At 43.4% G+C, this 20,226-nt stretch overlaps 1 protein-coding gene across 4 annotated transcripts in view; it reads right to left on the reverse strand.

Annotated features, from left to right (window-relative positions):
• Positions 1–1,136: 1,136 nt before the first annotated feature.
• Positions 1,137–20,226, reverse strand: part of PLA2G4F (phospholipase A2 group IVF) — a 37,465-nt gene continuing 18,375 nt past the window's right edge. For 2 of the 4 annotated variants that reach the window (XM_072625077.1, XM_072625076.1), the window contains 11 exons: positions 19,885–20,020; positions 16,067–16,203; positions 15,509–15,731; positions 14,032–14,146; positions 13,645–13,782; positions 13,096–13,203; positions 12,200–12,394; positions 11,470–11,636; positions 5,690–5,876; positions 4,554–4,793; positions 2,224–4,460 (listed from right to left, as the gene is read on the reverse strand). In XM_072625077.1, the coding sequence (XP_072481178.1) occupies positions 4,585–4,793; positions 5,690–5,876; positions 11,470–11,636; positions 12,200–12,394; positions 13,096–13,203; positions 13,645–13,782; positions 14,032–14,146; positions 15,509–15,731; positions 16,067–16,203; positions 19,885–20,020 (1,615 nt within the window). In that variant the 3' untranslated portion in view covers positions 2,224–4,460; positions 4,554–4,584. Of the gene's footprint in view, positions 4,461–4,553; positions 4,794–5,689; positions 5,877–8,737; positions 8,840–11,469; positions 11,637–12,199; positions 12,395–13,095; positions 13,204–13,644; positions 13,783–14,031; positions 14,147–15,508; positions 15,732–16,066; positions 16,204–19,884; positions 20,021–20,226 lie in introns of those variants that run through there. The other 2 variants (XM_072625074.1, XM_072625075.1) reach the window with 2 other exon arrangements.

The raw sequence follows: 20,226 nt of genomic DNA on the forward strand, positions 1-20,226 counted from the left end.
ACAGATTTTTTTTACTGAAACAATATGAGGAAATAGAAATAGCTTTTTAAAAATAATGGAAAAAATCATACAGAAATAGGTGGTAGCAGAAGACTGGTTAGAGAAAGCTAATTAGCTCTAAAGACCTTGAAAGTTGTCTTTGGCTGGGTCTGGGAAGGAACTGGAGATCATCACTAGGGGAGACATATTCCCAAAGTCAGAATCCACCTGCGCTTCAAGTCATAAATGTGGAAAATCAAATAAACTTGAAGCCCTACCTCCTATACTTTGTTCTCCAATGCAGTCTGCCCTTCTTTCACCCCAAGTTCATCCCTGCCTCTTCTGGTTTATTTTCAGGTTAAATTATATATTTCCTCAATGCCCTGACTGTTATAGTTTATACCACATTGCACCAGTTATTACCCTTCTCCTCTTGCTATCCTAACCTCACCTCCTTCCCAGTTGAAAATAACCTCTATGCTAAATTGAGTCTTTTCACCCAACAGTACCAAGGATCTTTCACAATGCCCACTTTCTCCATAACTCCTCATCCTCTAGAGCAGATGTGTCAAACATGAAGTCTATAGGTCTCATGAAGTCCACAATACTCCTCTTGAATCTGATTAAAATATAATTGAGAAGTATTTTTTAAATGTAATTGGGGCATATTTAACAAAATAAATAAAAACGCAATAATCTGTAGATGTTAATATGTAATTTTCAATGTCAAATTCAATGTTCAGGAACTCTTACATATGATTTCAGGGCCCCCATTTCTATTTGTGTTTGATACCATGGTTCTACGCTAGCACAGATTCTCAAAGTGGGTGATACTGGGAGGCGTGCTAGAATGATCCAGGGGGTGGTAGTAGACTTGGGTGCAATTGGGGGGCACTGAATAAAAATAAGGGGGCAGTGGAAGAATGAGGAAAGAAGAGAATTTTGAAAAACTGTTGTTACATTTCATCTGTTGTATAACAGAGTTAAAGTTGTAGGGATTACATTATTTTTCAAATATACACACAAAATGCAAGTTATAACCCATCGGTGTGGTCAAGTCCACCTATAGCGGGGTGGTCGGCCAAATAAGTTTGGGAACCTCTGCTCTAGAGACAATTTCTACATTACAGAACTTAAGACACCACACACGACAATTTGTTCTTGTCCAAAAACTTTTATCTTTATTTCCAATTAGGCTAACAGTTGTATTCATTATGGTTTATATGTCTTAACCTGTGAGCTCCTGGGGAGATGCAGAGAATACTTGCACAGTGTCCTAGACATCACCAAATGGCTACAGGTGCTTTGTAAATAACATCTGATAAGTTCGACCTGAGGTTGCTCCAAAAGGAATTTCTCAAATCAGACGGAAAGAAGGTATCACTTCCTTGCTGCAGATGGGGACACTGAGGTACAGAGAGGGAGGGACTAAGGGAATACTCACCCATTAAGCACCAGACACTGTGCTAAGCTCTTTACAAATAGCTCATTTGACCCTCACAACAAACCAGGTGCTATTACTATCCTCACTTTTTACAGCTGAGAAAAATGAGAGAGAGGTTTAAGACTCTTGCCCAGGGTCATAGAACTGTGTCTGAGGTTGAATTTGAACTCAGGTCTTCTTCCAGTGGCACCAAGATGTAACGTGTCCCAGATATGTCAGGATCTGCCCTAATTTCTGCTCCACAACCCCCCAGGGCTTTGTTTGACCTGTTACATGTGGATCTCACCTACAAGGGAGTCAAGAGAACTAGAAGGGGCCTTCGAGAACAGCCTTTAAGAACAGGGATTCTTAACCTGGGGTCCATAAACATGTTAAAAAACTGCATTTCATGCAAATCAAAATGACTCTGAGATACCACATCACACCTATCAAACTGGCTAACATGACAAAAGAGAAAAATGGTAAATGTTGAGAAGATATGGGAAAATTGGAACACTAATGCATTGTTGGTAGAGTTGTGAACTGATCCAACTATTCTGGAGAGCAATTTGGAATTATGCCCAAAGAGTTATAAAACTGTGCATAACCTTTCCCCTAGCAATACTAGGTCTGTATCCCAAAGAGATCATAAAAACGGAAAAGGACCCACATGTACAAAAATATTTATAGCAACTCTTTTTGTGGTGGCAAAGAATTAGAAATTGAAGAGATGCCCATCACCTGGGGAATGGATGAACAAGTTGTGGTATATGAATATAATGGAATACTATTGTGCTATAAGAAATGATGAGCAGGCAGACTTCAGAAAAACCTGGATTTATATGAACTGATGCAGAGTGAGGGGAGCAGAACCAGAAGAACATTGTATACAGTAACAGCCACATTGTTCTATGACTCTCAGCAATGCAAAGATCTAAAACAATTCCAAAAGACTAACAATGGAAAATGCTGTCCACATCCAGAGAAAGAACTTTGAAGTCTGAATGCAGATGGAAACATACTATTTGCTCTCCTTTTTTTGGTTGTTTTGTTTCTTCTTTCTCGTGGTTCTTCCCAGTAGTTCTAACTCTTCTTTATATCATGACTAACTGAAAATATGTTTAATATGAATATATAAGTAGAGCTTATATCAGATCGCACACCATCTTGGAGAGGGGGGAGGAAGACGTAGGGGAGAAAATTCAAAACTCTCAATCTTATGGAAGTGAATGCTAAAAACTAAAAATAATTTTTTTTTTAAAAATTGCATTTCAACATAATTGATGTCTCTTGTAACTTTATGTATTTTATTTTACGTATTTAAAACATTATTTTGAGAAAGGGGTCAGTAGGCTTTAATCAAATTGCCAAAAGGGTCCATGACACAAAAAAAATTAAGAAATCCTGATCTTGTCCAACCCTCTCATTTTACAAATGAGGAAAGGGACCAGAGAGGTTGTGACTTCTTTAAGTTCACATAGGTGAACAGAGCTGGAGTAGTCCTCTGATTCCAAATTACATTGTACCACACTGCTGATATTGGCTAGACCCCCAAGCCCTTGGCTAGAGCTATCTTAGCCTGGCTAACTAAAGAGGATACACTTGGTCCTGCCCAGTCACAATCAGCCTGTGACTGTTGCTGACATAATCTCCCCTTCCTTCCTCCCTTACCCCCTCCTTTTCCCAGGCTGTCCATATATAGCTTGGTCAGAATATGCCCCCTGTATCTACCGACTTAAAATTTGCCAACCCTCCTGGAGTTCTGAGATGTCCCTGTCCTTTTGGTCTCATGTGGATCAGGGGGAATGAAGGTACAGAGAAGAAAGGGACAGACTTACATAGACTCACACAGTAAAACTGTGGAAGACACAAGAACTGGAGAAGAGGGAGGGGAGAGGAAGAGGAGGAAGAGGAGAGGAGAGAAGAGGGAGAGAGAGAGAAAGAGAAAGTCTCCCAGTCCATTACTTAGCTTATCCTTTACAGCCTTGATCATGACATTCTCCCTCTCTCTCTCTGCCCATCTCTCTCTCTCTCTGTCTCGGTCTGTCTCTGTCTGTGGGTGTGTGTCTGTATCTCTGTCTCTCTCCTACTATTACAAAGAATTCCATATTTGCATAAGGAAGTGACTGTACACCTGACTCAGGAAGGTTGCCCAAGTTCAAAGAGCCAGTGAGAGGCAATTAGGGGAAGCTCTATAACTCTGCTGGCTCAGATTCTGCAAAAGACTCTTAGGAATCTTAGTACCGAACAGGGGAGCCCAGAGAAGCAAAGGGGATGGAACTAAATGAGATGGCAGATTCAGAGACTGACCCTGCTGCTCTCCACCTCCAGCACTTCACTGCCCATTGCTACAGGTCACTCAGAACTGGCACCCTGGGCTACTCAGTGTAGAAGGGCTGGTGTTCAAATATCTTTGGTCTTTGGTCCTAGTCAATCCCCTGGGAGCTTGAACTCTGCTTCTTATCTAGCACCATAGATTTAAAGCTGGAAGAGTCTTCTAAAAGCAACCCCCCCCCCCTCCCCATTACAGAGATGAGGAAACCAAAGAACAGGCAAGTCAAGTGAATTGTCTCAGATCATTCAGGTAGCATGCATCACACACAGGATTCGAACCCAGGCCTTCTGACTCCATACCTAGTGTGCTTTCCACTACAACACATCTCAAGCTCTGTTGGGCTAGGCCCACAAGGAGCCTTTAGGGTTCTTACTTCTTCGCAATGGAGGCTTTGATTGTCCAGGGATCTTTTCTGTAGAATGTGTGTGGGGGCCCCCTTAGCAGGAAAGAAAAAAAAAGAATTCTCTGAACCCTTCTCCCTCAGTCTGACTACTCTGAACATGCACATGATGTAAGCATGTTTATACACATACACACACAAGCTTCTTCTCACATTATATGTACACAACCACCTTCTATTTCCAAAGTAGTTTGAAAATCCCTATCAGTCCCTGGAGAGATAAAATAGAAGACTCTGCCTCATGGAGAGGATCCTACTCCAACCATGCTTCCAAAGTGAAGCAGCTTAAATTTTCTTGGGCTGTAGAAATGCTGTGGCTGGTCCTGGAGAAAAAGGAAAGAGATCATCTCCCTGCCCTGTCTCCTCTTTCCCCTTTCCCATCCTCAGCCTTCCTGCTTAGGACCCTCAGGGCTCACCCCAGGAGTCTGGTGGAGCCCCAAGGAATCCTCATCTGCCAGCCTGCCTCCGCTGCAGGGCCTTGCGCAGAGCAGACCGCACAACCTCCGCATTGTTCAGGACGTTGTATCTGTTCAGTTCCACCAGTCGGTCAAACTCATTTGGCTGGTAGGTGAAGTTCATCATTCCATAGGTAGAGTTCTGGTCCTTTATGTCAAAGCTGGCAAAGTTCTTCTCCTCTGGTGTCTCTCGTTCCATGCCTACAAGTCAAAGAAGGCAGGCAGGGAGGGAACAGGACAGAGTCAGTGGAGTCTATACTTTCTATAAAATTGAGCTGCCTAGTGTACAGACCACACCTTTCCCACTTGGAGAACCTGGGAAGATCCCCCAACTCAGACTTTTCCACTCTGATTTCCACATCTAGATTAGCTGGTGGGCACCCCAACCCAACCTAGAACTCAACGAAGCCCCTGAGACCCAGTAGTAGGTGGGAAGCAGAGACCATGCTGGACTTATCAGAGATCTCTGGGATGGCCTACCTCAGTGCTTCTGCTAGGGGAACCATGTGAATCAAGTGCCAAGTGTGGAGTCAGCAAGACCTAAGTTTGAATCCCACCTCATACGTTTACCAAGCAAGCCTTATCAAGCCTTGCTTGCTTCTTCTGAAAACTAGGGGTGGGGTGGGGTGTAATAGCACCTATCTTTCAGGGTTGTTGTGACGATGAAATAATGTGAGTAAAGCATTTTCAAATCTTAAAGCGCAATGTAAAATACTAATCACCACGGCCACCACCACCACTACTACCACTACTACTAACTGTTTTGTTATTGTTCAGTCGTTTCTGACTCTTCATGACCCCATTTGGGGTTTTCTTGGCAAAGATACTGGAGGGGTTTGCCATTTTCTTCTCCAGCTCATTTGATGAGGAAACTGAGGCAGAAAGGGCCAAATGAATTGCACAGCTAGTGTCTGAGGTCATATTTGAACTCAGATCTTCCTGAATCTAACACCTCTATCCACTGCACCACCTCTTCCTGCCAGTACAATTGTTATTATCATTACCACTGCTTTCCGACCCCACTTGAGAAGAGCAGTAGCAGCAGGTCATTTGAAGAACACCCAGCTGCACAAGGTCCAGGTCCTCACCCATCTTACCTGGTGCTTTGTATTTCTGGAAGGTGCGATTCACGAGGGGGAAATGTACAACAATGGGCACTCGGGGATCTTCTGCATCATCAAACACATAGCACTCTTGGGGCTCTGACACGTCCTCGGGTTTCAACTCTATACGAGGAAAGGGAATGTCTCGATCTTGGCAGTACTTTTCAGTCAGCTTCAGGACCTTGAACAAAGAAAACAGAATCTGGCTCTTCCTATCCCATCCCCACACACACCTATTATCAAGCCCTCTCATTTCCTCCCCCTCCAATAAGATCTAAGCTGCAGCCCTGTGAGAGGCTGGTGGGGAGAGGAGGAAGGCCTTCTCTTTCCTATCAATATCTGTGAGAGAGCTAGTATAGCATATGAGGTGGAGCACTGAACTTGGGGAAGTCAGGAAGGCTGGGTTCAAATCCCATCCTAGACATGTCCTAGCTGTATGACCCTGAACAAGTCACTTAACCTCTTATCTTCACTTTTCTCATCTGTAATACAGGTATAATAATAGCCCTTACTCCTCATACTGTTGTGAGGACATGTTTCTTTATCAACCTGTTGTTGACTCAGTTCATGCGAATGTCATTCAAGGACATTGGTTGCTTTACAGGCTCCCTCCAGAAGTAAAGCCACATCAACAAGTCTAATGTGATGAATATGTTATCAGTCTTTGGCATAGTTCTCTGCTTACTCCAAAAGCATTTCTGTTTTGACCTTCTTACTCATGTTCTAAGAATATCTATCAATATCCTCCTTCATTTTTGCTGTTAAATCTTTCAGTGATGGGGAGCCATGATGGTGGAGTAGAAAGATGCACATACTATAGCTCTCCCCCCACAGCCCATAAAATACCTGTAAAAAATGACTCTCAATAAATTCTAGAGCAGCAGAAGCCACAGAATGAAAGAATGAAAGAGATCTCCAGTCAAAGGTAACCTGGAAGGCCTACAGGAAAGGTCTATCCCACAGGACACTGAGCGGAGCCCTGCCCTGGCCACATGGCACCAAGAGGAACAGGACTGGAACAGGCCTCCAAGGCAGAATCCCCAGCTGAGGAGGGTCTCAGATCCCTCAACCCACAAGCACCAAAGAAAGCTTCAAAGGTCAGTGAGAGGGCTTTCCCAGCTGGGCAAGAAGGGAGAAGGCTCTCCCCCAGCACAGGACCCAGGCAGCAGTGGCAGCAGCAGCAGGGTGGCAGCGTAGTGGCAGAGTCGGGCAGCAGCTTCCATTCTGGGAGTGGCTCAACTCAAAGCCCCTGGGGGAATTGAGCAGCTGATCTGAATCTCAGCACCAAGCTGAGATTCCTGGGGTGAGGAGGAACACTAAGACCCTCCTCTTGACAAAGAATTGAGAAGTCAATTAACTGGCTGGGAAAATGCCCAAAAAAGGGAAAAAAAAATAAGACCAAAGAAGGTTACTTTCTTGGTGAACACGTATTTCTTTCCATCCTTTCATATGAGGAAGAACAATGCATACTGTCAGAGGAAGTCAAGGCTTCTGTATCCAGTACCTCCAAAATGAATATGCTATGGAAGAGCTTGAAAAGCGAGTCTACAGCTTGCTAAAGAAGACCCCCCCCAAAAAAAATGCTGAAGAAAATAATACCTTTAAAAATAGGCTAACTCAAATGGAAAAAGAGGTCCAAAAAGCCAATGAGGAGAAGAAGGCTTTAAAAAGGAGAATCAGCCAAATGGAAAAAGAGGTTCAAAAGTTCACTGAAGAAAACAGTTCTTTAAAAATGAGAGTGGAGCTGAGAGAAGCTAATGACTATATCATAAACCAAGAAATTACAAAACAAAACCAAAAGAATGAAAAAATAGAAGATAATGTGAAATACCTCACTGGAAAAACAACTGACCTGGAAAATAGATCCAGGAAAGACAATTGAAAAATTATGGGACTACCTGAAAGCCATGATCAAAAAAAGAGCCTAGACATTATCTTTCATGAAATTATCAAGGAAAACTGCCCTGATATTCTAGAACCAGAGGGTAAAATAAATATTAAAAGAATCCACCAATCACCTCCTGAAAGAGATCTGAAAAGAGAAACTCCTAGGAATATTGTGGCCAAATTTCAGAGTTACCAGGTCAAGGAGAAGATATTGCAAGCAACTGGAAAGAAACAATTCAAGTATTGTGGAAATACAATCAGGATAACAGGATCTGGCAGCTTCTACATTAAGGGATCGAAGGGCTAGGAATATGATATCCCCAAAGTCAAAGGAACTAAGATTAAAACCAAGAATCACCTACCCAGCAAAATTGAGTACAATACTTCAAGGAAAATAATGGTCATTCAATGATATAGAGGATTTTCAAGCATTCTTGATGAAAAGACCAGAACTGAAGACAAAATCTGACTTTCAAACACAAGAATCAAGAGAAGCATGAAAAGGTAAACAGGAAAGAGAAATCATAAAGGACTTTCTAAAGCTGAACTGTTTACATTCCAACATGGAAAGATAATAGTTGTAACTCTTGAGACTTTTCTCAGTATCTCGATAGGTGGAGGGATTATACACACACGCATGCACACACATAGACAGAGAGCACAGGTTGAGTTGAATCAGAAAGGATGATATCTATAAAAATAAAATGAAGGGGTGAGAGAGGAATATATTGGGAGGAGAAAAGGAGAAATGGAATGAGGCAAATTATCACTCATAAAAGAGATAAGAAAAATCTTTTTCAATGGAGGAGAAAAGAGGGGAGATGAGAAGGAAAAAGTGAAGCTTACTCTCCTCACATTTGACTTAAGGAGGGAATCACATGCTCACTAAATTTGGTATGAAAATCTATCTTACACTACAGGAAAGCAGGGAAGAAGGGGACAAGTGGGGAGGGGGGGATGATAGAAGAGAGGGCAAATGAAAGGAGGGGATAATTAGAAGTAAACACTTTTGGGAACGGATAAGGTCAAATGAGAGAATAGAATAAAGGGGGGACAGGGTAGGATGGAGGGAAATATAGTTAGTCTTACACAACATGACTATTATGGAAGTCTTTTGCAAAACTATGCATGTATAGCCTGTATTGAATTGCTTACCTTCTCAGTGGGGAGGGAGGAAGAGAGAGAAGTTGGAATTCAAAGTATTAGAAACGAATGTTGAGAATTGTTATTGCATGGGGTATAGAAATCTATCTTGTCCTACAAGAAAAGAGAGAAGATGGGGATAAGAGAAGGGAGGGGTGTGATAGAAGGGAGGGCAGATTGGGGGAAGGGGTAATCAGAATGCAAGGTGTTATGGGGTTGGGGGAAAGGAAAGATGGGGAGAAAAATTGGAACTCAAAATTTTGAGGAAATGAATGTTGTAATCTAAAAATAAATTTTAAAAAATCTTTCAGTGATTGTCTTGGGGGTAATGAACCTTATATTTTATTAATTCTGTATAGGTTTTCATTAAGATGCTTCCCAAATGTATTACCTTTCATTTATAATTCCAAAAGCATGCATTAAGACTAGTATTATATAGATATTAATTATTTTAAACCAGTTCTTGAAAAAAGTTGAAAAACTTTGACCTAAGAATGTCCCTGACAGTATTCCATCTCCTTCATAGGTTTATGCCCAGTGCATCTTGCTCAGGGGAGACACCTATATGTAAATATTGTCTTCTTCCACGATTTTTTCATGATACATGCTGTGAATGCTTTATAAAAAGGACACTGGTGGCCTTTATTTGGAAGAGTCCCTGCTATTCCTCCCCTTTAGTAATCAATATGTAATGTGCTCAGCTGTGAAAAATAACTGTTATGGGCAACTAGGTGGTTCAGTGGAAAGAGTGCTATGACTGGAGTCGGGAGGACCCAAGTTCAAATCCAGCTTCAGACACTTACTAGCTGTGTGACCCTGGGCAAGTCCCTTAACTTCTCTTTTGCCTCAGTTTCTCATCTGTAAAAATGAGCTGGAGAAGGAAATGGCAAACCACTCTAGTATCTTTGCTAAGAAAACTTCAAATGGGGTCACAAATAGCCAGACATGACTGAACAGCAAAAGGTAGGCTCAGGCTTACATCTGAGAGAAAACTGGTCAAGTGCCTTCCAAATACTTTGTGTACCACTGTGAAGCATTTAAGACAATAATTATGGGTCTTGTCTGGCCCCACCGCTTTCCAGTTCTGCAGCCACCTCCCTTCAGGTAACTTCTGTTATTTATTACATTAATGTTACGTGGGTTTTTTGTTTGATCCAAATTCTTTTGCCACTGTGTTGGACTTGCAACAGTACATACCAACAGTTTCTACAGCGGGCCAGACTCTGTACTCAAGGTGAGGCAAAGGGCATCAGTAAAAACCGGTGGTGTTGAGGAGACTAGGATGTGGGAGGGAGAGAGAAGGAAGATGAGGACAAGGTGAAGGGCGTGGCATGGGTGTGTGAGTATATCTGCCACCTGCCACCTAAGGATCAGTGGGATGGACTTGGGGTATTGAGCCTGGGATGGGAGAGGGAAGGGAGATGAGGACAAGACGGCTATCTTCTAGTATCTGGAGGGCTGGAAGATGGATTCAAATTTTCCTGGTTGACCACAGAAAGCAAAAGTAGGAGGAGGAATGGGTGGAAACTGTAGGGATAAACTTCAGCTTGATGCAAGGAAAATCTTCTTAATGGTTATGGCTATCCAAAAGTGTAAGGGAATAGGGCCCTAGAAGGCAGCAGGTCCCTGTCCCTTGAGATCTTTCAACAAAGGCTGAATGATCACTTGCTGGGAATCTTGTGAAGGGAATTCTTGTTCAAGTGTGGACTGTTCTAGATGTCTTCTGAGTTTCTTTCCACTCAGGGGGCATTCTGTCTCTTTCTATAAAGGATGGGATTGAGGGAAGGGTCTTAATAACAGCTGGCATTTATATAGCACTTTAAGATTTCCTAAGCACTCGTACACATTCAGGGTGTCCCAAAAATCTTAGAGCGGTTGTAAGCTATTAAAGTTTAAACCCTGTATTATCTTACTTGATCCTTACAACTATCCTGGGAGGTAGGTGCTATTGCTATTACTATTACTACTACTACTACTCCCTGTTTTAGAGATGAGGGAGCTAAGGCAGAGAGAGGTTAGGTGACTTGCCCAAGGTTACACAGCCAAATAGGTATCTGAGCTGGGATTTGAACTCAGGGATTCCTGATGTCAAGTCCAGGATTCTATCACTCACTATGCTACCTAGCTGCCTCTGTTTAAGTTTGTGAAACATGATGATAGTCAGAGGGGTTCATCACCAACCTTGTTATCTCTGTGAAGGAAAAGTGACTCTTAACAGCACTGATACGGGATCTCTACAAGTAAAGGATCTTATACTAACCCTGAATGAAACACTTGCAACCACTCTCTTCCCTCTTCCCACCCCATCTCCAGCTTCCTTCTTTCCCTAACCACCATCACCCTTCCCCAAAGGACTTCCCCTCAGTCGAGCAATTCTTCCTTCTCCCTGCAACCCACACCTGCCATTCTTAAAACTAGCTCAGCAGCTCCTCCCCCAGCAAAGCCTGGGTGCTGGCCACATTCTAGCTAAAGATATTCAGGAATCACATCCATTTTTGTGACCAGAGCCCCCATTACCAGTTCATTCACCATGGCATCCCCAGGAGATGCAACAATTCATAAGCATCTGCACAGAAACCCAGCATTTCCAGGGAAGGGTAAGGTGACTCTCAAAATAAGCCAAGTCTGGCTGCTGGAGCATCACACACACACACACACACACCCACACCCACACCCACACCCACACCCACACCCACACCCACACACACACACACACACACACACACACACGCCTCAAGTCCTACCTCAAATGGAGTTTCCAAGGAGTAGTCAAAGGATAAGATGATGTCCACATCTCTCTGAGGCAACAGCACCAGTGGGAATGGAGAGTTGATGGCAAAGCCTCCATCTACCAGGTGGAGACACTCCCTCATGGGTGTTAGCTTATTGGGAAGAGCATCTGGGTGGCTGGCTGGAAGGAAGGGACGAAGGACTGATTTAATAAATGACTACTATGTGCCAGGCCTTGCACTAAACATTTTTGTGAATCTGTTTAGCTAGGCAGTATGGGAGACTGAAGGTCAGGATACAGAGTTGGGAAGGCCTGAACTTAAATTACGTCTCAGACACTCGCCACCACAAAGTAATCCTGGGCAAGTCATTCAATATCTCCCAGACTCAGTTTTCTTGTCTGTAAAAGGGGATAACAAAAGCGCCTTCCTTACAAGACTGCAGTGAGGATCAAATGAGACAACATGTAAAAGAGCTCTGCAAAGCTTAAAGCCCTTCATAAATGCTGTTACGATTATCATCCGATGTTTGACCCGTCCACTTATCCTTTTCTCTTTCCACACACAGGTTCAGGAATGGGGAACCTGCAACCCCAAGGCCACATGCGACCCTCTAGGTCTTCGAGTGCGGCCCTTTGAATCCAAACCGTCACCTTTATCTCCATGACTCAGCACTGACACACAGAGGAGACAAATTCACCAACAGGAAGGCTGACCAAGTGTCAGTGTCTTTTGGGGAAGTCACCTTTCTGAGTCAGAAACTCCTTGCTCTCAGTGTAGTGCCTGTGCAGGCAAAGTCCTTGCATAAAATTGAAGTTTTCCCCAGAAGTGAAGCGGGAGGTGAAGAGATCCACAATGGTCTGGGCAAAAATGCCTTGTGGGACTTGGAACCGTGTCTTTAACCGGGCTGAGTCAAGCAGCTGCAGGGTCTCAGAGTCATCTGAGGAGAGAGAAGAAGGAGGACGATGGAGGCAGAATTAGAAGGTAGTATACTACTAATAAAAAATAATATATTTAATATAATACAATATATATGATATGACATGACATGGCACGACATGACCATTTTACAATTATCATCTCCTTTGGTCCTCACAACTCTGAGAAGTATGTGCTATGATGAACCCCATTTTACAGTTGAGGAAACTGAGGTAAATTAGAAGTTAAGGAACTTGCCCAGAGTCACACAGCTAGTCAGTGCTGAAGGTTAGATTTAAATTCAGATCTTCCAGATTGCCAGCCCAGCACTCTATCTGCTGCACCAGCTGCAGTAGGGGAGGGGAGAAGGGAGACAGAGATAGGGTGGATGGAGGGAGGAGCATAGTGGCGAAAGGCGTTTCAGCACAATTTTCTACTAAGAGTTGTCTGGTAGAGGTCCTGGTTTTAGATTGTCCCAGAGAGCCTCTAGCTCCGGCCTTGAGCTCCTCTGCGCTCTGCTTCTTTTCTCTCTCACTTCTTTTTCCCCTCCAGAATTCTCCTGGTTTTAAAAGCTCTCTGAATTCAGTCCAATATCCGGATTCTTTATTGACTGTCTCCTTCCCTCACTCAAAGGCCCCCAGGAATAGGAATCAAAGGGTGGTCAGGTTTCTGGTCAGTTCCCTCCCTCCCCTTCCCTTTTTCTGGCTCCCCTCCCATTCCCACCTTTTTCATCAATGCTACTCCTGTGAAAGTCCAGGAAGCTGATCGCAGAGCCGATTGTCCTCTGGAAGATATCATCCAGGTTGACAGCAAAGGCGCTACCCCACATACCTGCAAAATGAGAGGTGTAGGTGAGGAAGGAGATGCTTGCATTCAGGGCACTTTGTCCCTGGCTCCAGAACCCAAACCACAACTCATCCCTTCTCTCCCACTCCTATCTCTGTATTTCCCTATCTAGCACCCTACACGCAGGAGTCCCCCCCACCCTTGGCTGAGATATCAAAATACATGGCCCCACAACACTCCCGAATGCTGCCAGCCCAAACCAGATTAAAATGTAACTGGGAAATATTTAACAAAATAATAAATAAAATGTAGATTGTATTACATTTTAAAAAGTAGTCAATAGGTGACAAACAAGAATCCTTACAGTTTAGTGGCCCCCATTTGTATCAGAGCTCGATACCACTGCCCTGTGGGATGGTGGGTACAGTGCTTGACACTATGCCCGGACCCTTCTTCAACCATGCCTATCTCTGTCACTGAACTCACCCTGCAGGTAGCAGATCCGGGGCTCTGGCCAAGACTTAAGCAGCCGCCCCATGAAGAATTCAGAGCCAAATAACTCTGTGGGGACAAAGGCCCCATACTTGGGAAAGCCAACCTCATAGGGAGTAAACTCACACCACTCTGAAAAGGATGGGAAGGAGTGTTAACCCAGAGAACATTCAGGTGAAAGGGCCCTGCCTCCCACCCTCCATCCCTTGTATTTGAAAGGGAAAATGAATCTCTCCTGAATCTTCCCATAGCCCCATTTTATGTCTATCCCCCAACATCTACCACCTTCCTACTATACCCTTCCCTGTGATAATTTCCCCTCCATTCTCTATGGGGATCATTCCTACCCCAACTCCCACCACCCTCCCCAACCCAGGAAACCTGCAAAATCCTGGCTGGACACATTCCTGTGGACATTGATGGCTGCATAGATGGGGTAGGGATTCTGACCCTGAACAACAGCTGCCTGCTGGTCAGAAAGCTTGGCTGAGTTTTCCTGGATGAGACAAAAGAAAGAGGCTCAGCCTTCTAGGCAAAAAAGGTTGGAAGGGTCTTCCTGCTTTCAGACTTGATCGCTTCTGCCTCACTCCCCTACACCCAAACCATCCCTTTGCCATCTTTGTGACTAAGGTCCACACTCTCCCAGGGTGCTCCAAGCCAGCTGATTGGTTTCGTATCATCTCTAGTTGTGATGTCCACCCTCATTTTATTGGTTTGGATTTTTGAGGCCCGTTTTCTAGAAGCTACTTATTTCTTTCTAGACACCAGGGTCACACAGGCCTCTTGCCAGGCATCTTGGTATCTTGGATTATAGGAGCATAGGCCAAGTTCCCAGTTTCTCCCACAAATACCACTACTAGGCTTATGCTACAAAAAGATAAAAGAAAAAGGATCTATATTTATAAGTTTTCTCAATAGTGGCAAAAAAACAGAACCTGAAGGGGTAACTCAACAGTTAATGGATGAGTGAATAAATTATGATGTAAGAATGTGATGAAATACTACTGTGCTAGAAAAGAAATGATGAAAGGGAACGTTTCAGAGAAGCCTAGGAAGACTTGTATGAACCAGAGCAGAGAAAAGTAAGCAGAATACAGAAAACAATGCGTACAATAACAACCTTGTAAAGACAAATACAGTCATCCTCTCCACATCGTGACCTCTCACATCGCTGTTTTGATATATCACAGTCTGGGTGTTGGAATAAGAAATTAAATGGGAATTTGAGGGGAGTTTTGCAAAAGCCACAGATGACACAAGAAGGCCAGCAGATGAGATAAATTTTAGAAACTCATAAATGCATAAAATATATGTTATAGTATTATATAATATCAATTCAAATTTTACAATAAAGTACTGTAAACATCCCATAAAAGAAAAAGAAAAAACAATTCAGACTTCTCTGGTACAAAGGGAGGACCAAAAAGTTTTATGAGGATTTTTCAGATCATGGGGGTGCTGTGCCCCAACCCCATGATATGGAAGAGATAACTGTAATTTTGAAAGACATTAACACTCTCCAATCAGTGCAATCACTAAACATGCAACCCACCTCCTAACAAACAAGTGATTAACTCCAAGTACAAAAACCAAGTACAAAATGAGACGTATGTTTAGGACGTGGCCAACGCCATCATTTGTTTTGTTTAACTAGGCATATTTGATACAAGGGTTTTGCTTTGTTTGGGGGAGGTCGGGGTGAAGAGGGAGAAAATGAGAGAGAAAATAAATGCTTGTTAATTTAAAATTAAGTAAATTTTTAAAGTAATTTTTTAAAAAAGAGTCAAGAAGCAATGGGGAGCAGGAAGTCACCTTAACTTCCTCCTCTCTCTCCCTCCTCCCCTAGCCCTTCTCATACCTCCTGATACAGGAAATACTCAATAAGGAGACCCCAAAGGTCAATGAGAGATGCATGGAGGCTGCTCTTCTCTCGGGCCATCAGCTGCTGACTATAATAGCGCAACTGGTCAGACAAGAAGGCTCCTGTTTTGCGGCTGCACACAAAGTTTCTTGCTTGCCTCGTTGGGCCATGCAGTGATGTCTGGGACCAAGCAGGGTCTTTGTAAATGGTGGAAATGCACCTGGAGAACAGAGAACATCATTGCTGCAGGTCTAAGATGGTGACAGAGGAAGGAGAGAGGAAAAAAGTGGGGTAGTCCAGTCCAAGACACCAGGGATCACTGACATCCCACTCTTATTCATGTACGGACCCGTTTATAAGGCAGGAACCTGAGTTTATGTATATGGGCATTCTTGGGCACCGAGGCCATTTTCCTTCAGTGGGCGTGTTGTGATACAAGCTACCTCCTCAGTGGTACCTGACCCCACCGGGACATTTACTTAGTGCTTAGGAGGGTAGCGAGACTCCCAAGCTGAAATAAGCCAGAGCCCTCTGGTCTTCTTGTCTGTCACCTACCAGGTAGAACCTGAGATTCCGCTCAGGTAGGTCACAGTATCCAGTAAACCCAGGTCCTGTAGCCCAGTCAGGTTGCCATACAGGGATGTCATTGCTCTGATCCCACCCCCGGTGCCCAGCACAGCCACCACTGGTACCTGAAGATCAGACAGAAATCAATCAAATATGTATTAACGAATTGTATTTACCTCTTTTTGTATGCTTAGTGCTCAGCATGGTGCCTGGCACATAGTAGGACATTAATAACTTTATCGATCGATTAATTGCCTACTATGTGCTAAGGCACTGTGCTAAGTGCTAGAGACACAAACACCAAAGGACAATATCTGCCACTAGAGGAGTTTACATTCTAATAGAGGAGACCAAGCTGCACAATAGATACAAAATAAATTAAGGTAATTTGGGGATGGAGAGCACTAATGAGGGGTGGAGGGGTAGAGGGAGTACAGGTCTGAAGATGGTGCTAGAACTGAATTCTGAAGGAAACCAGCAATTCCAAGAAGCAGAGATGAGGAGGGAAAGATCATTCCAAGCACTGGGGATCACTAATGCAAAGACACAGAGAGGAGAGACAGAGTAACACATGTAGATGGGGTGGGGATGAATCCAAATCCAAAGTAGTTGAGGAAACATAGAAATCCACAAGATTCTTCCTTCCCCCTTCTACCCATTGAGAAAGCTCAATCAGGCTAAAACCAATTAACAAAAAACCCCACCAAGACATTAACACAGAATCTGACCCACAGCCCTCCAGGACATTGTTCTGCAAGTCCAGTCAAAGACAAAATATTTCATTAGCAAGCCACAATTATGGAACCCAATATTAACCCTTGTCAAGGTATTGTGTATTTTGAAGGGGGGTAAATTTATTTTCCTACAAACAATCACCTAGGACTGCATTTACAACAAGAATTTATTCTCCAAATATTAACAGTAATGGCAGTATTTGTCTTGACATGCTAGGATCACAGTCATGTCTGGCTACAACTATTTCTGAAGTTCACCACTATGTGATTCAAACCCAGACGGCCCCTTTTGTGCCAGGGGGTGCATGGATCAATAAAACAGAGAGACAAGCTCAACAGATTATCCTGGGAATAAACTCAGAAGTGATGCCACAGGATGCTTCCTTAAAGCCAGAACAATCTGCATTATTTTGTAGTTGTTGTTTCTGTCCTATCCAATTCTTTGTGATCCTATTTGGGGCTTTCATGACAAAGATGCTGGAGTGGTTTTCCATTTCCTTCTTCATCTCATTTGACAGATGAGGAAACTGAGGCAAACAGGGTAAAGTGACTTGCCCAAAGTCACACAGCTAGTAAGTGTCTGAATAGAAATTTAAAGAATGAAGTCTCTGAAGATGAGTTTTTCTTGACTTAGACCCAGCACTTTATCCATATAGATTCTACTAAACTACTCCACATTTTCAGCCAATGATATGCTTGGGTCACCTGAATATGATCACCTTGAGGCAGATTTGGAGAGCAGTTTAGTACTAGCTTGTTGGGAGCATTCAGGTCTTGTGACAGCCAAGATCTTAATAAAATGGAACAGATTATGAGTATCTTGATTTTATCTCTGATTTGGGTAGGCACAGGGAGATGCCCTTGGAAAGTATGAGTTAAGTGACTTGCTCAGGGTCACCCTGCTACTAAGTGTCTGAGGCTGGATTTGAACTCTGGAAGATGAGTCTTCCTGATTCAAAGCTCAGTGCTCTATCCATTGCACCATCTAGCTGCTTCACCTGTATTATAGCTGGAATAAACTTTAAATTACAGCTCTTTTTTTTGATTTCATTATCTGCCTGCTCCTCTATTTGGCCTCATCTTTTTAACATTTTATTATTTGTTTACTCCCTCCACCCCCCACCTTCCATTCATGCATATCTTCATCTGAGAAAACCTAAGTTAATACAGCTTTGGACAATAAATGCCTTTAAAAATTGAAAGGTATACCACTATTAGGTGTTTCCCAAGGTGGTCAGGGAGAAAGGAAAAGAACCTAGAATCAGGGATGGGAAACCTGCGGCCTTGATGCCACATGTGGTCTTTTAGGTCCTTGGGTGAGGCCTCTTGATTGAGTTCAAGTTTTACAGAACAAATTCTTTTATTAGGGGATTTGTTCTGTGAAGTTTGGATTCAGTTAAAGGGCCGCACTTCAGGATCTCAAGGATCACATGTGGCCTTGAGGCTACAGGCTCCTTACCCCTGAAGATGTTCTAACATATAGACAGAAGCTCTCTTTGTGGGGGCAAATTATTGGAAATTGAAGGAATGGCCATCCATCGAAGGATGGTTTGAATGGTAGTCTATGATTGTGATGGAATACTGCTGTGATGGGCAGGTTGATTTTAGAAAAACATGGAAAGACTTGCAGGAAATAATGAGCGAAATATGCAGAACCAAAGAAATACTGGGTACAGTAAGAGCAACGCTGTTCAAAGAATAGCTGTAAATGACGAAGCTACTCTGAGTATTGTAAAAGACCGATGAAGGAAGAAGCTATCCACTGCCAGAGAAAGAACTGGTAAATGGAAGTATGCCTGGTATAGTTTTACATACTTACTTATATACATATGTGTGTGTGTGTGTGTGTGTGTGTGTGTGTGTGTGTGTGTGTGTGTGTGAAATGGTGGCCTTCTCTAATACAGGGTGGGGAGGGAGTGAGGGAGACAGTTCTGTTAGAAATAAATACTTCTCTCTAATGTAATAACTAATAACTAATTTAATAACTAATTATTGTATTAGGACACCAAGGTTTTTCTCCTTTTCTACTTCCTCATCCAGAAATCAACCAGTGTGGGAATACTCTCTTAAAGATTTACCCAGGTCAAGATCCGATCAGACAGTAAAAGAAATTCTAAGCTTGGGATAATGGGTGTAGTATTCTGGCTGTGTTGGCTCAGACAGGTCTGGGAAAATGTTGATTCTCCCTTTCATCAAGATAGGTACTTATGGAAATTGATGTCTCTTTGACCAAGATTTGGGTAATCTAAGTTATGTTCCCTAAGACCCTCATTTTAATATAGATTACTTCCCACTGGGTTATTCAGAGCTCATGGCCACCCCTCCCCATCCCCCAAGAAGACCTAACTCTTTGAAGGGTATATGAACTGTCAGCCCACCACTATGATGGCCTTTGTTCTAAGAGAGATGGGCAAATGCCCATCCTACTATTAACAACATGCAGGTCTTATTAATAAAATGATTAAAGTGCCTAGAAACTATGTCTCTCAAGTCTTTTTAATCGGCACTGTTAGGAACTTAAAATGTAACTAAAACAAATGTTTAAAATTTCCATTATTAGAGATTTTAAGATCATGATTCTCTCTCTCTCTCTCTCTCTCTCTCTCTGTCTCTCTCTGTCTCTCTCTGTCTCTGTCTCTGTCTCTCTCTCTCTCTCTCTCTCTCCCTCCCTCCCTCTCCCTCTCCCTCTCCCTCTCCTTCTCTCTCCCTCTCCTTCTCTCTCCCTCTCCTTCTCTCTCTCTCTCTCTCTCTCTCTCTCTCTCTCTCTCTCTCTCTCTCTCTCTCTCTCTCTCTCTCTCTCTCTCTCACCCCTTCCTCCCCCAGCTCTGCTTCCTGGCTTCCCTGCCCTCCTTCAAGTCCTAGCTAAAATCCCACCTACAACAGGAAGCCTTTCCAATCATCCTTAACGTTAGTGCCTTCCCTCTGTTTACTCTGTATATAATTTCTTTGTACGCAGTTGTTTGCCTGTTGAACCAAGGCACTGTGCAAAGCAGTGGGGATGCAAGGACAAGGTAGTCACCCCAAGGTAATAAGGTCCCAAGGACCCTGTGGTCCAGGGGCCGTATTCCTTACCTGATCATTTCGGGGGGGTTCGTCCAATTCCAGCACCTTCTGTAGAGCCTTCGACACCACTTGTTTCCTCTTGTCCACGAACATCTGCTCCCCTTTGCACAGGTCAAAACCAAGGCGAAGGTCAAGGTCCCTGGAGCTGCTCTCCACAGGAGAAGATAGGTGGAAATGCATACAAAGCTGGGAGGGCAAAGTGAGGCCCCTCTTTGCCCAGAGGACCCCCTCTTTAGAGAAGCAGCCCCAGTCTAAGCCCAGATCTGCTTTTTCTCATAGACAGAACCCAAAGGGTCCCCAGGAAAAAAAGAGATTTCCCAACCAAGCAAACTTCATGGGCCTATGTTGGAC

The sequence above is a fragment of the Notamacropus eugenii genome, chromosome 7, assembly GCF_028372415.1.
Source record: "Notamacropus eugenii isolate mMacEug1 chromosome 7, mMacEug1.pri_v2, whole genome shotgun sequence".
Classification (NCBI taxonomy): Eukaryota; Metazoa; Chordata; class Mammalia; order Diprotodontia; family Macropodidae; genus Notamacropus; species Notamacropus eugenii.